Source organism: Amblyomma mixtum, chromosome 4 (genome assembly GCF_055824585.1).
Source record: "Amblyomma mixtum isolate Tamu chromosome 4, ASM5582458v1, whole genome shotgun sequence".
Taxonomy (NCBI): Eukaryota; Metazoa; Arthropoda; class Arachnida; order Ixodida; family Ixodidae; genus Amblyomma; species Amblyomma mixtum.
Window position 1 is genome coordinate 33,267,797 of NC_143015.1, and position 16,975 is coordinate 33,284,771.

The following is a 16,975-nucleotide window of genomic DNA, read 5'->3' on the forward strand; positions in this document are numbered from 1 at the left end:
TAGCGCTACAGCAAGACGTACACAAGAAAGACTGACACAGGACATGCGCTATACGAGACCCTTTCGAAGGCAAAACGATATATATCTTGCATGTCCATGGTAGAGAGAGGGTGTGGTAGATGGTCCTTGGTGATCACAAAATGAACAAGGAAGGGGAAAACCTCAGGTTGCTTGAGCCAACGTTTCGACAAGGGGAATCGTCTTCGTCTGGGCATGTTGGTATGTTGATGTTATGGTATGGTATGTTGATGTTACAATGAGAAACACAAAGGTATTGAGTTGAGAAGATGACGGGTGGTCACACACAAAAGGGCTCTGGGATTTCGACAGATGGTTTAGAAGGACGTCAATTGGGGCTAGATGGTGCATTATTTGAGACAGAAATGGTAATAGCGCTGCAGCAAGACGTACACAAGGAAGACTGACACAGGACATGCGCTATGTCCTGTGTATGTATCTTGTGTAGCGCATGTCCTGTGTCAGTCTTTCTTGTGTTCGTCTTGCTGTAGCGCTATTACCATTTCTGTCTCAAATAATGCACCATCTAGCCCCAATTGACGTTCTTCTAAATTAAAAGGAAACAAATTTTTTATACAAATTTTTATAGCTTTATCACAATATGTTCAGTCTGGATTCTACCTTGTACTTGCGACCACCCGGAAGACTGTCATCGCGTACTAACCATCCCTTCGCAGTTATGTCATACATGCCGAGAGTTGATGTGTACAAGTTTTCGTTTCTGCCTAAAACAATTACAGAATGGAATAACCTTGACCGGCACGTATTCAACAAAACTTGTTCACTTGAAACTTTTGTAAAAGAGCTGGAACTGTGTTGTACTGACTGACTATACCATTCCCACCCTGTAACAGCCCGCAAGGGCTAACAGTATTTGGAAATAAATAAAAATACCCTGGAAATGGCGCACGCACTATCGGCTCAATAACTAATAACAGAAATGTTTGCGCATTTCTTCTCCACATTTTGTAAGCAATGGAAATCCTTTCCTTAGACAGCGCAGATAGACGCCAACGTAAAAGAACGAAAAAAAGATATCTGGCCTCTGTATGTACCCCTCGTGGAGAACTCGCCAAATGCGTCATCATCAACAAGCGCGTACGGAGTGACAGCCACCCAAGGACGCCGCGACTGTGATGAGGCCAGGCGCGTCACGCAAGCGTGTCATCCAAGCGCCTGTCGTCGCCGGTGCATTTCCTGCCCTGCACCGGAGCGCTGACGCGCCATGCATCAAGGATGGCTGACTGGCGCCCCACTTCTTTCACTATGAATAATATTTTCTCGCGATACGCATTGTTTGTTTTTGTTTTATTTTCTATGAGAAGGGTTAAGCGACTCCCAGAGCACCATTTCTCGGAAGGCTGTTGACGTCCCGTCAAGAGGATGACTCGAAAGTTTGGTTGAAGTGATTGTCATGTTTTCCTTGTATCGTTGGAGCTGCGAGTTAGTTGGGCCGTGCGTTGTGTTAGGACGTGCTGCTACATGATGCTAGCTGCCAGCGATCAGTAAGCCTGTCAACAAATCATTAAATCGTCCAGCCAGCGCCCAATAATTCATTCATTCATTCATTCATTCATTCATTCATTCATTCATTCATTCATTCATTCATTCATTCAGTCCCGCCGCGGTGGCTCAGTGGTTATGGCGCTTGGCTGCTAACCCGAAAGACGCGGGTTCCATCCCGGCCGCGGCGGCCGAATTTCGATGAAGGCGAAATTCTAGAGGCCCGTGTACTGTGCGATGTCAGTGCACGCTATAAGAAGCACAGGTGGTGGAAATTTCCGGAGCCCTTCACTACGGCGTCCCTCATAGCCTGAGTTGCTTCGGGACGTTAAACCCCAAGAAACCAAACCAAGATTTCATTCATTCATTCATTCATTCATTCATTCATTCATTCATTCATTCATTCATTCATTCATTCATTCATTCATTCATTCATTCATTCAATCAATCACTCATTCAATAAATCAACACACGTCTGGCGCTTTTCATAAATGGCCAGCGCTGTGCACCCGTAGAACCCGGTCGTTATTGCCACGTTCATGGCACGTTAATGGCACGTCCATGACATATCTGTGCGTGCTTGTGTCTTCTGCGAGAGGTTTCGTAATACGAACACCGTGTTTTTCATCAATCCGCACGCAGTCTGCACCACTGATGGGTTGTGGACGTTGAGAGATACCGCGTTTTATCAGGTTCCCTCGATACTTTCGGTACAAAATGCGTCAGGTTCGCCAAGCTTATTGTCGCCAAAAGGCAGTATCGTGTGCTCGGTAAACCAGTAATCACAAACAGAACCGCATTATTGAGCCTGTTTTGAAACACTCAGGACAGAGATTGGCGTGGCAGAGTATAGGCAGAAATTGGTTTTGTGTTCAGATGAAGCTGATGCTGCCAGTTTTACTGCATATTGACGTGTGTGATGGTTTGCAGTTCCCAACTGTCGTTAAAAGTACTGTTGTCCTGAGAAGTGGGCTTTCTTTACCACTTTATTCTACCTTTACTTTTTTTTTTGTAGAAAGCTTTTTTCAGTTAAAACATATGTGAACCAACCTGCTAACATACGCGGCACGTCTTCCATGATCAACCCTCCCATCGGCTTTATTAACAGGCCAAAATAACATGTGAGCGTTGATGCAATCCGAAAACACTTCTGAGCCTTACGCCTCTCTGTACAATAGCCCACAAACCCGTCACGATGGCTCAGTGGTTACGGCGCTCGCCTGCTGACCCGAAAGACGCGGGTTCGATCCCGGCCGCGGCGGCCGAATTTCGATGAAGGCGGAATTCTGGAGGCCCGCGTGCTGTGCGATGTGAGCGCGCATTAAAGAACCCCAGGTGGTTGAAATTTCCGGAGCCCTTCACTACGGCGTCCCTCATAGCCTGAGCTGCTTCGGGACATTAAACACCAACAAACCAAACCAAACAATAGCCCACGACAGTTCTCTGGGCATCGCAGCAGAAAACCCGCAGTAGGTTGTGGCGCGAAGGCTGCGCTGTTGTTCGGTGCATTTCAGTGATTGATCGTTTTTCCTCCCATCCATATTGACCCAGACCGTGATCCCCAGCGCGATCGTTAGATGTCGATTCCTTTTAGGGTAACCCGCCATAGTGGGGACTCTTCGAACACCAATTATGACCCTCGAAACATTGCCGTCCGTGGCTGCCGCTTCAAGCACGCGAATAACTCAATATCAGGGCAGAACAAAGAGGCGTGAAGTCCCAGACAGGATGGTTCGAGATACTGCAGTAGTCACGGGGTGGTTCCTTTTCCGACGCTTCTGAGATAATGGGTTGGACTGAGCTGTAGCACGGCGAACTCCCAGGCCTTTCGCGCCACACAGTCTGGAAGGAGCGACAAGGATGATTGTAATAGCCCCTCCTCTACCTGCTTTTTCAAGTGCGTACTTTCACATCTGGGTGACATGACCGCTGGTGGCACATGGTCCTAAGCGCCCCGCTGCCCACAAGTGCCAAGTCTACAACATCACGGCGCCGCCGCGGTGGCTCAGTGGTTGTCGTGCTCGGCTGCTGACGCGTGTTCTATCCCGGCCACCTCTGTCGAATTTCGATAGAGGCGAAATTCTAGAGGCCCGTGTACTGTGCGATGTCAGTGCGCGCTAAAGAACCCCAGGTGGTCGAAATTTCCGGAGCCTTTCACTACGGCGTCCCTCACAGCCTGAGTCACTTTGGGACGTTAAACCCCCCATAAACCAATGTTGAACCACTGGCTCGCTTTATTGCATGATACACCTCAGCCACTTTCTCATTCCTGAGACGAAGGCTGAGGTTTTTGTTTGATTGGTTGGGAGCCTCAGGATCTTTGCCCAGCCAAGAATAGCCGCTGAGGCTACCTGAGCTTTTTTTAAGGCGTTTACTCTTAGCCATTTCCAAATTGCTTCTTCTCTTTATTACTAGAGATTACAATCTTTTAGGCCATCTACACCATCGATAAAATTTCATATTTGTACGCATTCTACAGGAAACGTATTCTATACCTTGAGCTTGGCGCATGATGGCCTTACCTGCCTACGTTTTATAAAACCCAACACAAAACGAACCCCATAAACCAAACCAAGCCAAACAACCTCACGCTCTCATTTGCCGGCAGTGGAAAGGGGCTTTTGATGATGCTGAATACTACGCTGTATATTTGGGGATGACGGACGCTGCAAACATCAGTAGCGGTCCCCAGCTCTATTCCCTAGTACCATGAGTTATCCCCAGGTGTAATCACCAGTGTCAGGTTGTCCCCAGTATCGTGTCTCTCACAGCTTATCTCTGTATTAATTTAAAGCACAGCGTGCCAAACGTGTACATCGCTACCGTGCCAGACGCCACCGCGGGGCCTCTCTGTCGGAGCCACACCTCTTCGTGCATAGCCTCCCCCTTCCCCTCACGTTCCCTCCTCCTCCCCGTGGCCATTCCATACCGGGGCGGTGTCGTCATCCGTCGGTTGCTTCCATTTCTGTCGAGCCTCCGCTGGGGCGCCTATACAGGGCCCCGGTTTCTCCCCAAATATTTGAGGGCCGCTGCCGGCGGGGCTTCCGAATACGGGCGCTTGCTGCCCGCTGTGATGGCGCGCTGTTCTTTTTTTATTCTCTCCTTTTTCGCTGCCTTTTTCTTCCTTGTATGCACCGGCTTCGCCTAGGAGGGAACCGAAAGGAAGGAGCCTGTTTACCTTGGGACGGGCTCCTCGGGCCAGATTGGAAGCCGCCCTGCAAGTCCTCTGTGCAGAGCGGACTCATATTGCCTGCTTGTCGGAGGCACAGCACCCGAAGGAATGGGGGTTCTCGCACGGCTGCGCTTGCGCACCGACTGATCGCGCGAATTCTGCTGTGCGTCAATAATGGGACAGTGACGGACTAAACGGGTGAAGCAGCGAATGGTTACGCAGGGATTGAATGAAGGCGCTTCTGAGTTAGTTATTAGTGGTGATCCCTGCGTCGCTTTGTACACAGTCGGGGGAGTCATCACGATTGGGATGGAGTAAACGTGTAAGAGCGTAGTAGAGGGAATAAGCTAGCGAGTGGGCGATTGAGCAGTTGCAGAGTATTCTCACCGACAGCGTGATGTAATCGTTGGGCAGGCGCCGTTTTCCAGTGGGGATTGCTTATTTCAGTGAGACATTAATTGCTATTGTTTCGCAACTAAAAGCCAGTTTAGACTGCAGTTGCGCTTTATTTGCAATAAAAATGGTCTATAAAAAGTCTATAGACTTCTTATTGCTCTATTGACTTCTTATAAATATTGCTTTTTGTCTATTCATAGTATATAGACTATCTATAGACAAAAGTCTACGAAAAGTGTATGGCCATAAATATATAGTCTATAGACTGCCTATGGCATTTGTATTGCCTATAGACTGTTCCCTAGGATTTGTCTATAGACACTCTATAGACTTTATAGACAGAATTCTATAAACACTCTATAGACTGTCAATTTTTTTTTGTAAAGGTAACCTTGCAATCTCCACTATCTGGATTACAGCCATTTCCGTAGCTCATGCTTGTGTTATACATAAGCCAGGATGCCCTGGTATAGTTTAGACCCCTGGAATTCTTGAACATGCAGTGCGATCGCACAGCACACGAGCGCTTTTGCGTTTCTTCCCCGTCGAAATGCGGTCTTCGCAACCGAGATTCGATCCCGCGACAACAAGCTCAACAGTTGGGCACCGCAGTCACTAGCAATGGCTTGCAATGTTCGTAACGTTTTAAGGCTTGCAGGATTAGACGCCTTTAGCATACCGAGTACCGTGTTACCGTTACCGTTACCGTTACCAGAGTACCGAGAGCCCGCCTACCGCCGGTGAGCACGCGCTGATTGGTCCCGATGCTGCAGGCGCGCGCGTAGCTGCCGGGTACGTGGCGCCATCTGGCGCCGTCAAGGCGATTTGCGCATGCGCTTTGGCTGCTCGTGGGCTCCCGGTACTCCGTTACCGGTAACGTAAACACGGTACACGGTATGCTAAACGTGTCTATTGTCAGGGTGTCGCTACGTGACAATATTTTCATGGCGATTTATTGCCGAGAGGCAACACCGATGGAGTCGCATCAGGTTGCGACCGAGGGCCATGGGCTCATTGCATTGCACTGCCGATATTGTCCCTGTGTGGAATGAGCCGCTAATTGAGAATATCGCGTCGACGATAACATCACAGAACCCTTTGGCGAATCCTGTATAAAACTCTATGCTTGCAGAGAAGAAAGAGGTCAGGTAAATGAGATAAGGTATTAGCTCCTCTTGATGATACACGGAACGAGTTAATGGTGAATGCGCCAACGCTGCGCTTTTTGCATATGGGATTCTTCAAAACGCGCCCTTCGCTGCAGGGCAAGATGTAAAATTGCGTGAAACAACCCTTATAAAAATGGTATGTGGGCAGTGTTCTTCTTGACTCTGTTGACTTCCTATAGATATTGTTTTTGTCTATTGAAAGTCTATAGACTGTCTACAGACAAAAGTCTACTAAAAGTGTATGGCCATAAATCTATAGATTGTCTATATACTTTCTATGGCATTTGTATTGCCTATACACTGTCCTCTCGGATTTGTCTATAGACAGTATATAGACTTTATAGACATAAGTCTATAAACACTCTATAGACTGTCTAAAAACTTTTTTGTAAGGGAACTGTAAGACTACAAGGCCGAGATCAAGCACATTGATGCGTGTGTAGATGCGCAGTAAATTCATGCAGAATGCGAAATCCAGCTTGTTTGTTATTGCGAAATGAGGAAAGTGGCCTACTGAGCGCCTGTTTGCTCGTTCAAAAGGGAGTTCCAGACCTCAGACGACGTATACATGCACGTGTATAGGGGCGCATTTTCGGGAAAAGAACAATTGCGTACAGTCTTTTATACAACAAAGTGCCGCCAAGCGAGACAGATGTCAAAATGATTCCAAGGACAGCGAAAAGTTCAGTCATGCTTCTAGCCGCAGGTGACGCGAATATATACTCCGCTCCGGCATGTGCCGTTCGCTCTGCAACACGGGCCTTACGGCTTCGATCACTGGCATCACTGGCCTTTTTTAGGCCACTTCTTTGCTAAAAAAAAAGGAAACGCCTGAAACAGCCGTCAGTAAAGATGTTTTTTACTAGCAACTGTTACTTTCTATTTCAGACTGTTTTTTTTTCCTCCACGGTTGCAAAAGTCAGCAATTTTAGGGGGGACAGAAAATTTCTGTTATTAAAATTCCCCGAGAGTCCATAGAAATCCCCTTTTCGCCAAATTTCAGGCTTAAAGTTTCCTGAAGTAATATACACCGGCTGTATGGAATACTTTAGGGAAGGAACTAAAAATGTTAACTCATTCTTTGACTTCAAAGCACACTTTACGTGAATAAATGTTAGCGAAGAAGCGTTACTGCGATGTATATTTTATTTTTCTGTTTTCCCTCTTGTACTGTGTGCAGTTGCCTATCTTACGAGCCCATTTTTTCAAATTCGATTATGATATCAGTTTGACTGTATAATGGTACATGGCTTCTGCTTTCCTCCTTTATGTTTTTCACTTTAATTATATATGTCTGCATTATCATCTATACTGTGTATATACTCATATTTTCATATATTTATTTTATGTCAAGCAACCTTCCTCATGTTTCGTTTGATATACCTAATTAGGAGGCCCCAATACAGTCAGCGACTTCGGGATGTCCTTGTGTGTGATATTCTGTACGCATCAGTTCCATATAAGACTGATTATGATTCCGAAAAGGGGAAATATCCCGTATGGAAGATCACTGAATTTCTTTGGGAAAAAAATGCCGATGTATGGAATCTTGGAATCGTATTTAGCGTCCCTTTAGCCCGGCCAGTGGAAAATGTTGCGGCGGAATCCGTGGGCCCAGGGCCGACCGCTGGAGGGAGGAGGATGGGCGAGGTGTCCATAGGCACTGGAACGTTGTTGCACCATGCCGGCCGGTCGAGCGAACGGCGTTTGTTTACCCTGCGGTGCTTGCTTCTGGGATGGAGGAGAACCCCTCCTCCTCACCCCCCCCCCCCCCTCCCCGCCTATGTGTAAACATTCGGCGAATCGCCGCTTATAGGGAAGCACGCAGTACGGCGCCGGCTCCCGCCATTTGGAAGACGCCCGCGAACATGTTTTTTTCTTGCTGGAGAGCCGGTGTTCGCGCTCGTGCGGGGTGATGCAGAGGCAACGAAATATGTAGATGGAACGGAAGGACATCAACGATAAAGGAGCATGCTAGCGCTTAGGTTTAAAAGCGCCGAGCGAAAGCCCGTGGGATACGGGATGCGTCGGTTTTGTCGGTGACGAACTGAAAGACGCGGCGCAAATGTTCTATTGGGGCGTCGCTGCCCACGTGAAAGCCTAGGTACCCGAGGACGCTTTTGAATGCTACAACGGCTTTTACCCGAAGGAGAAAAAAGAAATGTGAGGAAGATCTTTTCCTCTGTTTTTTTTTCTTCTATTGCGTAAGCAATACTACCCCAGGTTTCGAGCCGTCGTGTAGCTCGCGGCGGTGGCCACGGTTGACCTTTTGCCGCAGCGAGGCCAAACATATGTAGCGTCGTTGCCATAGCAACCGTTTCAGCCGCGCTCCACCAGGCGGCAGGACCGCTACTATTTTTTTTTTAAGGATTGAGCCAGTGAGCAGGCGAAGGAACCAGAGCGCTAACCGTGAACGAAGAGGGTTAGGTTAACGGAGTAATGCCAAAGTAAGACACCGCGGGCGAGTTTTTGGGAATACGGTGGTACTTTCAACTGTTGCTAAGCGAAAGGGGATTTTATGGGAAGGCTAGGGGGAAGAGGAGAAACTCTTGAAGGAAACGAGAACTGCACCAGGTGTTCTGGTGCTTCTTGTTATGGTCTAGACGAGTGTATTACCATAACAAGTCCCTCAACACCTGCTAAGCAGTTCGCGTTTCCATCGGAAGTCGCTCTCTTTCCCCAGTCACCGTATCCCGAATTTTCCCTTGCCCTTAGCAACCCGTGGGAGCAGCCGCGCTTGTTACAGGCAAGACGAGTGTGCGCCTATGACAATTGTCTAACATGTGTGTAGTAAGTGTTGTATACGATTGTCCATTTTATTTATGATTTCGCGATATGGGTGTCTGTCGTCCGGCCGTAGCGATGCGACATGAACTGAGGCGAGCCGGTGAGTTCATTCGAGTTCACGTTAGCGAGGTTGCGGCTACGTATCTCTTTAGCAAGCGCTTTCATGGGTGTCTAAGTACAGTCTTTGTCAAAAGTTTAGAGCCCAGGGGGTTTGCTTCTGGGCCACATTGCTTTGCTTGTAATGCGTCCTCAGCGTCCTAAATCTCCTGAAGGTAACAAGATTTTTGGTCCTGCTTCCTCCAATGCGTAGGACTTCCATTAGTGCTACAGGAGCGCCACAATAGTGCTTAGAAGCAAACCCCCTGTGCTCTAAACTTTTGACAAAGGCTGTACATCTTTTATTACAGAACTCAGTACCAATTTGACATATGTCAGTGCGATTTTTCTGGTCGAACTAGGGATGTTGGTGGGCGTTTCACTGTGTACCGGTCGGGTTTGTTTTCTTTTTATTTCTTGCTTCACATATGTAAAAAACTTTACCAGGGTCTTGGCGGTACATTACGCAGATCGGACGCCACGGTTTTACACCTGGGGAAAAGAGCTGGTTGGGGCCGGCGCGCGGGAGCAGGAACGTGTCCAGAAAGGCTACGCGCTTCATTGTGTATGCAATTCGCGCTTCAGAGCTTCCTCAGCGGGCAAGCCGGACGACGCGTTAACAGATGCGTTCAGGAGCATTCGCTCTGCGTCACTAAGGATCGACTTTGTCCCTTAATAGTCACACTTGTATTTGCCACGCGCTGCTTTGTGAGACGCGGTTAATATACTGACACAGGTTCCAAAGAAGGGGAAAAAGTAGGGAATCATTTTTTTTCCTTGTCGATCCATGATGACAGTCGGGCTAGAGAGTTGTCGCTGCCTGATTAAGAATGGAGGCGCTGTTTCTCTAGCAGCTTAAAAACATTTTATACGTAGTATGGCACAACTTCGCTGTCTTTTTTTGTTTTGGAGAACGGGGAGGGGGAGGGGGGGGAGGTCGGTTTTTTTTCCATGAGTCATTATAATAATCTTCTTTATTTCCATCGGTATGATGGAGGAGGTTGTGGGTAAAAGCTGCTCGTAAACGGCAGCTTGAATGTATTATGAATGTATTCCGTAGTTTGTACATTTATATACTTTGTACTCCTTCCCGGATTCGGGGCTGTACTTCTGATCGCCGATCGGAGTACGCGATCAGTACTTTCCGTTTCTGTAGGTATTCATTATTCATTAATTTTATTTCTACTTTTGCAATACAAATTACCAAAACACTGACTGAACCCATAGCCAGAGGCTAGTGTGGGGTTCAGAAAAAAATATATGAAGGCAATGACACAGCACTTGTGAAAAATGAAAAGCACAAAATCACGGCGAAAGACCCAAATACATCATACAACAAGGAAAAAATAAAATAATGTGCATTTTACAGCAGAATGAAAAAAATCTTTCATGAACAACATGGTACAACAGACACAAACCGAAGACAACTGTCACATATGTCAAATAAGGCTCATAAAGTATGTTCGCAATTCTCTATTTGTTTCATGAGACTGTTTTATTTCTGGGGGTAAAGCATTCCAAACCTTGGCTCCTGAAAACTGCACCAATCTTTCGCTGTAAACGTTATAATTCGGTGGTAGATTAAAGTTACTATGTGTAAGGTTTCTTGTGAGTCGAGAAGATGAGCGAAAAGTAGTTCGCCCAAGAAAGTAGTTCGCTACTTTCTTGGGTGTGAAGTTGCGCGTCCGCGGCTCTGCTGTTGTGGCGTGTGCGTAAAGCATGTCGGCCTTGCCCGCTTTTGTTCGTGGCGCACTTACCGACAGGCCGGTGTTTTTTCAGGGTCATGCCTCTACATCTATGTATATTTGTCGGTTCTTCAAAGTGCTCGACAGGGAAGAGACACCACACACGCTTTCAGCCGCCTACCGACGGCAGCGGCATCGCGGCAGTTTTTACAGCAGCGCTCGGAGGCTTCTCAGCCTTGTCGGGATGTTGGCTTCGAATCTTTGAGGAAGGGCGCACCGCTTTTCTTCAGATTACCTCGATCACGAACGAGAACGCGGCGCTGCGAAGCCATGTCTCCTGTGCATGTGCGGCCCGGATAATCCGCCTCTCTCTCTCTCTATTAGCAAATGGCAGTCCTCGCGTCGGCTGCCCCGAACAATTAGTGACTGGCCGCGTGTCACACGGCATGCCCACACTTCCTGCATTCTGCCGCAGACGCGCGCCCAAAAATAACACTCTCGCGTGCGAGCATTGATTTTTCTCCCGGCCCCGTAGTAACCGCATAAGCCGGGCATATATACTATATCCCAGTCGGCTGCGTGCCATATATATATAGCGGGCAGCGATTCCGCCATGTCCCGCGGTTATCTCGAGCCATTATCGGCGCGCCGAGGCGGCGAGAGTACTACGGGCGTAATTAACCAATAAGGCCGGCCGGCGGTTCCCGCTCCGTGTGCTCAGTTTGCTCTTCGAAGGATAGCGTCTGTGCGTGTCCACGTTTGTGTGCAAGTTTTTATGTTGTTCGCTGTGCGTGTTGCGTGACCGCTAACCGTTATGAGAGCGCCGCGGCCGACAGACGTCGCATGTGCTGGAGTTTTTGTTTTGTTTTGTTTCCAGGAAGGGGTGCACGTGGTATTATTTACCCCTTGTGTCGGGCTGAGCCTTGCATGCTGATTAACTCAAGGCTGCTAATATTCTCCGAGTCGGACCAGAGCGCGGTCGGCCAGCACTTCAGGCGATATCGGTGGCTGCTCATAGAGGCTTTGCCGGCCGCAGGTCAACTCGGCACTGTTTCGTCTCGAGACTACGTCACGGGATAGCGATTCTTAGTTCAGTGAACGAATTCAACTTGGAGGTTTTGGGCAAAGCAGAGAGTGCTTATTGTAATTCTACTGACGAAATTGAAATAAACCGCGTTGGGCGCAGGATTTAAGGTAGATTAAAGAGTCCCTAGTGAGCCTGGATTGCGAGAGCGAAAACTTTGTGATGCGTCCCAGGTCCGGTTAGCTGGCTTAAGTGAGTCGCGTGAGGGGCTCAAGCTAGGTGTTCGCGAACTTTTTTAGAAAATCTCGTGAGTTTTACTCTCCTGGTTTACGGAGACCTCCACTACCGCACCTCTTTCTCTCTTTCACTCCCACCTTCCTCCCTTCCCTTACGGCGTGGTTCGGGTGTCCACCAATATGTGACAGCACTGTGCCATTTCCTTTCCTCAAAAATCCAACAACAACCGACTACGTCCTTGACAGACAGTTTTGGTCTGTACTTCAAAGACGATCACCTGCACTTGCGCAATTTTTAGTGCTCACGTGTACGGGTCTGTGTGGGTGCGCGGAAAGTGAAATTATGTTGCTGCGTTGTCCGCACGGTTGAATACCTAGCGAGTTAAATGTGAGACTCGTTGATGACCGTTATGAACTGCTGCTTCACGGATAACACTAAACTTATTACCTGCAGTTATAATCCAACGCAGATATTTTCAGTTTCTCAAAATGACATCACGCTAGTGTTTGAAGATCGCGTATTGTAGTGCTGTGCAATAGCAGGCATGTGACGAAAGCAAGACTGTGTAAACCGTTGCACTGGAGTTGAGCAATTAAAACCAAATAGATAGTAAAGCAGCTTGGCATATAAGCAGTGGATCGGCTTTCAGCATCCATATGGTCTAGCTAAACAAAAGTGCACGTGCAATGGCGCGAGGTTTTATTTTTCTTCTTACCCACTGAGGTATTTATTTCCTGGTCCACCTCTCAATAAATGCCAAGTGATGTATCTACCTACCGTAGCTATTTTTTCTTAATTATTTGACCAGTATATTCCGTTGGACACCTTGAGGCAATAACCACTGCTAAAAAAGTGCCATAAAATGAAACAAAATAAAACCTACCCGCAATAGCGCTGCCCCGAAGTGTGCTATCGCATTCTTCGTGAGAGCAAGATAAACTGATCGGTGCAGTTCTCTCATAGCGACGCCATTCGTACAATCTGCTTTGCTTAAATCCGCTGCAGATGTGGCGTATTTTTCCACAGCGCGAAAATTTCGCTTAGTTATTTATATTTTTTTCCTGCATCGCATACCTGATCACTTATCAACTTCAATCTTATCAACTTCCTCTCAACCTCCTATCAACTTCCAAAACACCGCACCATACTGCAAAGCAACAACGTTGATTTATGTGTCATATCTTTTAAGGCCCTTTTTGCGCATTATGTCAAATCACGTTTATATTTTTTTTCTTTACTCCTTTTTTTTCTTGGTTTTATTAATTGTGTACCTATTCCTGTTTTCTTCTCTCATAATGTTATTTTTGTATAAACATGTAATATTGTCTCTGTGAACTTCGCTTGTGCGGTGCCAGGAAATAACTATGTGAAAATAAAAACCCTGCTTGCCGATATCTCTGTACCAAGGATCGAGGGCCTGTCAAGCTTTGTGGCTTTTTCCCTCGACTCCTTTTCATACCTGTAGGCATGAATCAAGATTATTATTATTATTACAAAACAAACATGAGCAGAATTACTTCCCTTAATTAACGTTATGCTTTGCCATCGATTTTTCTTTTGTCCCCCCAGGCCCCTCGGGCATCGCCACCCCGAAGAGCTCGGCGAGCTGCAACAGTTCTCGGTCGGGGTCTCCGCACACGGGCTCCTTCATCCCGCAGCCGAAGTCAGCGGTCGTCACCAGGGACCGCACCACCAACACCGACAGGTCCAGGTGAGTTGTTCCTGCGTGCAGTGTTCCTTGTTTGCCAATATACTGGGGCACTGGTTGTGAGTCGAAGAGCAGATGGAAGGAACTGGTGGATGTAGGTTCTCGAAAGAAGAGGCCATTGAATGCAGGTGAGGACAGGAAGAAGTGGAGAACTAAGATTAGAACCAGCGACACGCATTGGCTAGTGGGATAAGCTGAAGGAGGAAGAAAGAAGGAAAGATGGAAATATTGCTCTCCTTTGCTCGGCGTACCTCTTTTTGAGTTTCATTGCGATAGCTTACACCTAGACCTATTTCTTCGATGTCGACAGTGGTGCTTTTTTTTGTTCTATTTATTCGACAGTTTCTCCTTAAGGCGTAGATTTAGAAATGGAGATAGGGAGTATAGGAGAAGATTAGAAGGAGGAGCGAACCGGCGTGCCTTGAAGTTGCTGAAAACTCCGGAGCTCAACCCTTGGCTAATACGGATGCTATCTCCGTGGCAGGGCCAATAGGCGCTCTCACAAAAGGCGCCCTGTTTGGTCACGTAATGCTATGCAGGCCGATGTTGGTTGAGGGAGAGGGTGGAGGTGGTGAGGCGGTGGAGAGGGGGATACATCTACTGCAGCCCTTTGTTTGCCCAGGAAGACGGACGAAAAACCTGTGGAGATATGTTTCAGTGCCTTTGTGTCTGCTTGGCTCTTGCGGCGCAGACATTTTCTCCTTGGACGTGCAGACACAGCGATTGATGGACATCATTCGATGCTTTGAAAAAAAAAAAAAAAGACTGTGTCATTGAGAACACCCAGAAGTGAGTTCTATTCGCTAGCCATATTTCAGCCTGACGATGTCCAAGGTGGAAAAAAATACTCCAGGAGGATCGGGAAAACACCATCAACGTCAACGTTTTCATTTCGCCCACGGAGGTCCAGTGGTAACCTTGAAGATAATTAACGCTAGGGACTTTGCCTTCTGCTTTGTCCAGGACGCTCCCCAAACGACAGCCACTGCACTATAGCTCTGTGCTCGTGGCGTTCGGTTACTGAACTGAAGTGTCCATACCGGCCGCGGGTCCTGTATTTCGGGGCAGGCCACATGTTGGCACAACCATGTATTTTAGTTTCAGTGCTTGTTGAAGAACTACAGACAGCGGGAATTATTCTGTACCCCTAGACTACACCGTACCCTATGGTCCCCAGTGTTCTTTTGATTACGCAGATGCCGCGTAGCGCCGCCGTGGTGGCTCAGCGGTTATGGTGCTCGGCTGCTGACCCAAAAGACGCGGGTTCGATCCCGGCCGCGGCGGCTGGAATTTCTTTGGAGGAGAAATTCTAGAGGCCCGTGTACTGTGCGATGTCAGTGCACGTTAAAGAACCCCATGTGGTCGAAATTTCCGGAGCCCTCCACTACGGCGTCTCTCATAGCCTTAGTCGCTTTGGGACGTTAAACCCCATAAACCAAACCAAACCAAACCAGATGCCGCGTAGGTTGAAGAAGCAAAGAAAAGAAAAGAAAACAAAAGGCTCTAACAGCGCTCTCTCTGGCTGAAGGATTTCTCTTCAGCTGATTCGTGATAGTGTAGTTTTTCCATAAGATCTCAACGCTATGTAGTGCTACAACTCCGTTATCACGCACATCGATGTATCGACGGGTGAATGTTAATGGCATCCCGTTTGAATGGAGGCAGTTGCTGGAGCCACTGTGCCTCTAAAGTTCAAGTTTCGGATTAGATAGTGCCCTGCATGTCCACGTGGCATTTCGATAGTGGCGCCATCTATCGCAGGCCCTCGTCGACCGCCTCCTCGTCATCCTTCTCTCACCTTCCCGTCAAGAACGCTGGCGTTCCTGTGCGCCAGCCGCCTCCGGCTCAGTCCAACGGACCGGGCAACGGCCACCTGATAAGCAAGGGGTCACACTTGGCCGCCGCAGCAGCCAACCACAACAACGGCACCGCCGCCAACAACAACAATACCGGCCACGGTGGCAGCAGCAACAACAACAACTCTATGCTGGACAAGTTCAAGTTCTTCAGCTCCAAGGACAAGTCGCAGGACAAGAGCAAAGGTGAGTTCCCCTCTGCACAGCGCCGCTGCAGTTCGCTCTCCGTGAACCAGCTGTTATGCGCTGTAAGATAGAGCGAAGGGAACCCGTGGGTGCTCAAACTTTTTAAAGCAGTGTAGACACTTAATTTTGGTGGCATTTTTTTCTTCTCTTGGAAACTTCGGAAACTTTTGCATCTTTGGCGCCTGTCCGTTGTCTCCTCGTCTCTTTTTTTTTTGTCCGTGTGAAATTATTTGCACCTAGGTGGTTTTTTCCAACTTTCAAGATACTACGCATGAATCACCGTGTGGTATTCAACTACGACTACTAACTAATTTATAATTTTTTCTGTTACGCTGTTTCTGTTTCGATTTCAACAGCCGAACGATGGCTGTGACGTCAAAGTGTGGTTGTATATCTCGTGAGAGATGGAAAAAATGTCGATATGATCGCTGCTTCATTGTTTTAATTCACTGCGGTGCTGAAGACAGCCTTCGTCAAGAGCCGGAATTACAACGAATGTGGAAGCAGTGATTATATTCCAGTTTCTTTCCTGCCTCACGTGACCTACAAGCACACTTTGACGTCACAGTCCTCATTCGGCTGTTGAAACCGAAACCGAAGCAGCACGAGAAAGAAATTCGATTGTAAATTCTTTAGTGCTCGTAGGAGAATAACAGGTGGCAATCTATGAATAATAATGTTTTACATATCATTACACACAATAAAACACGCACCGAAAAGTTAGATGTCTATAGACCAGAATCCAGAGTCGCTCCTGGGCGCGGCCATTTTCCGCCGACTGGTGCGCCGCGGTGCGGGCGTTTCTTTGGGGACTGCGGGCTCCGCTGCCGCGCCCGCATAAAGCCGCGCTTCGGGCGCTAAAAAAACATTGCCGAGCATGCTTCCGCTGCGTGGCTGTGTTGCAGGAAGTATTCACGCTATTAAAGGGAGCACATTGATGCGTTTTAATGACATTTAGTTTGATATTCACGTGAATTGTGCTGACGCTTAGAACGCGAACGTGCTTATATCGCTACCGTCTTGGTGCTCCACTGCAAAAAAAACTTTTTGTTCAATATCAAGTATTAGGTGTGCGGCTAGCATGCAATTCCAATTCCAATGCACTCTTAATCCTTCGGCCATAAAGTACCACCCGCAA

At 47.7% G+C, this 16,975-nt stretch overlaps 1 protein-coding gene across 8 annotated transcripts in view; it reads left to right on the forward strand.

The window, feature by feature from the left end:
• Positions 1 to 16,975, forward strand: part of sick (sickie) — a 973,111-nt gene that overhangs the window by 723,258 nt on the left and 232,878 nt on the right. For all 8 annotated transcript variants that reach the window (XM_089586320.1, XM_089586325.1, XM_089586322.1 and 5 more), the window contains 2 exons: positions 13,657 to 13,798; positions 15,557 to 15,837. In XM_089586320.1, the coding sequence (XP_089442446.1) occupies positions 13,657 to 13,798; positions 15,557 to 15,837 (423 nt within the window). The remainder of the gene's footprint in view (positions 1 to 13,656; positions 13,799 to 15,556; positions 15,838 to 16,975) is intronic.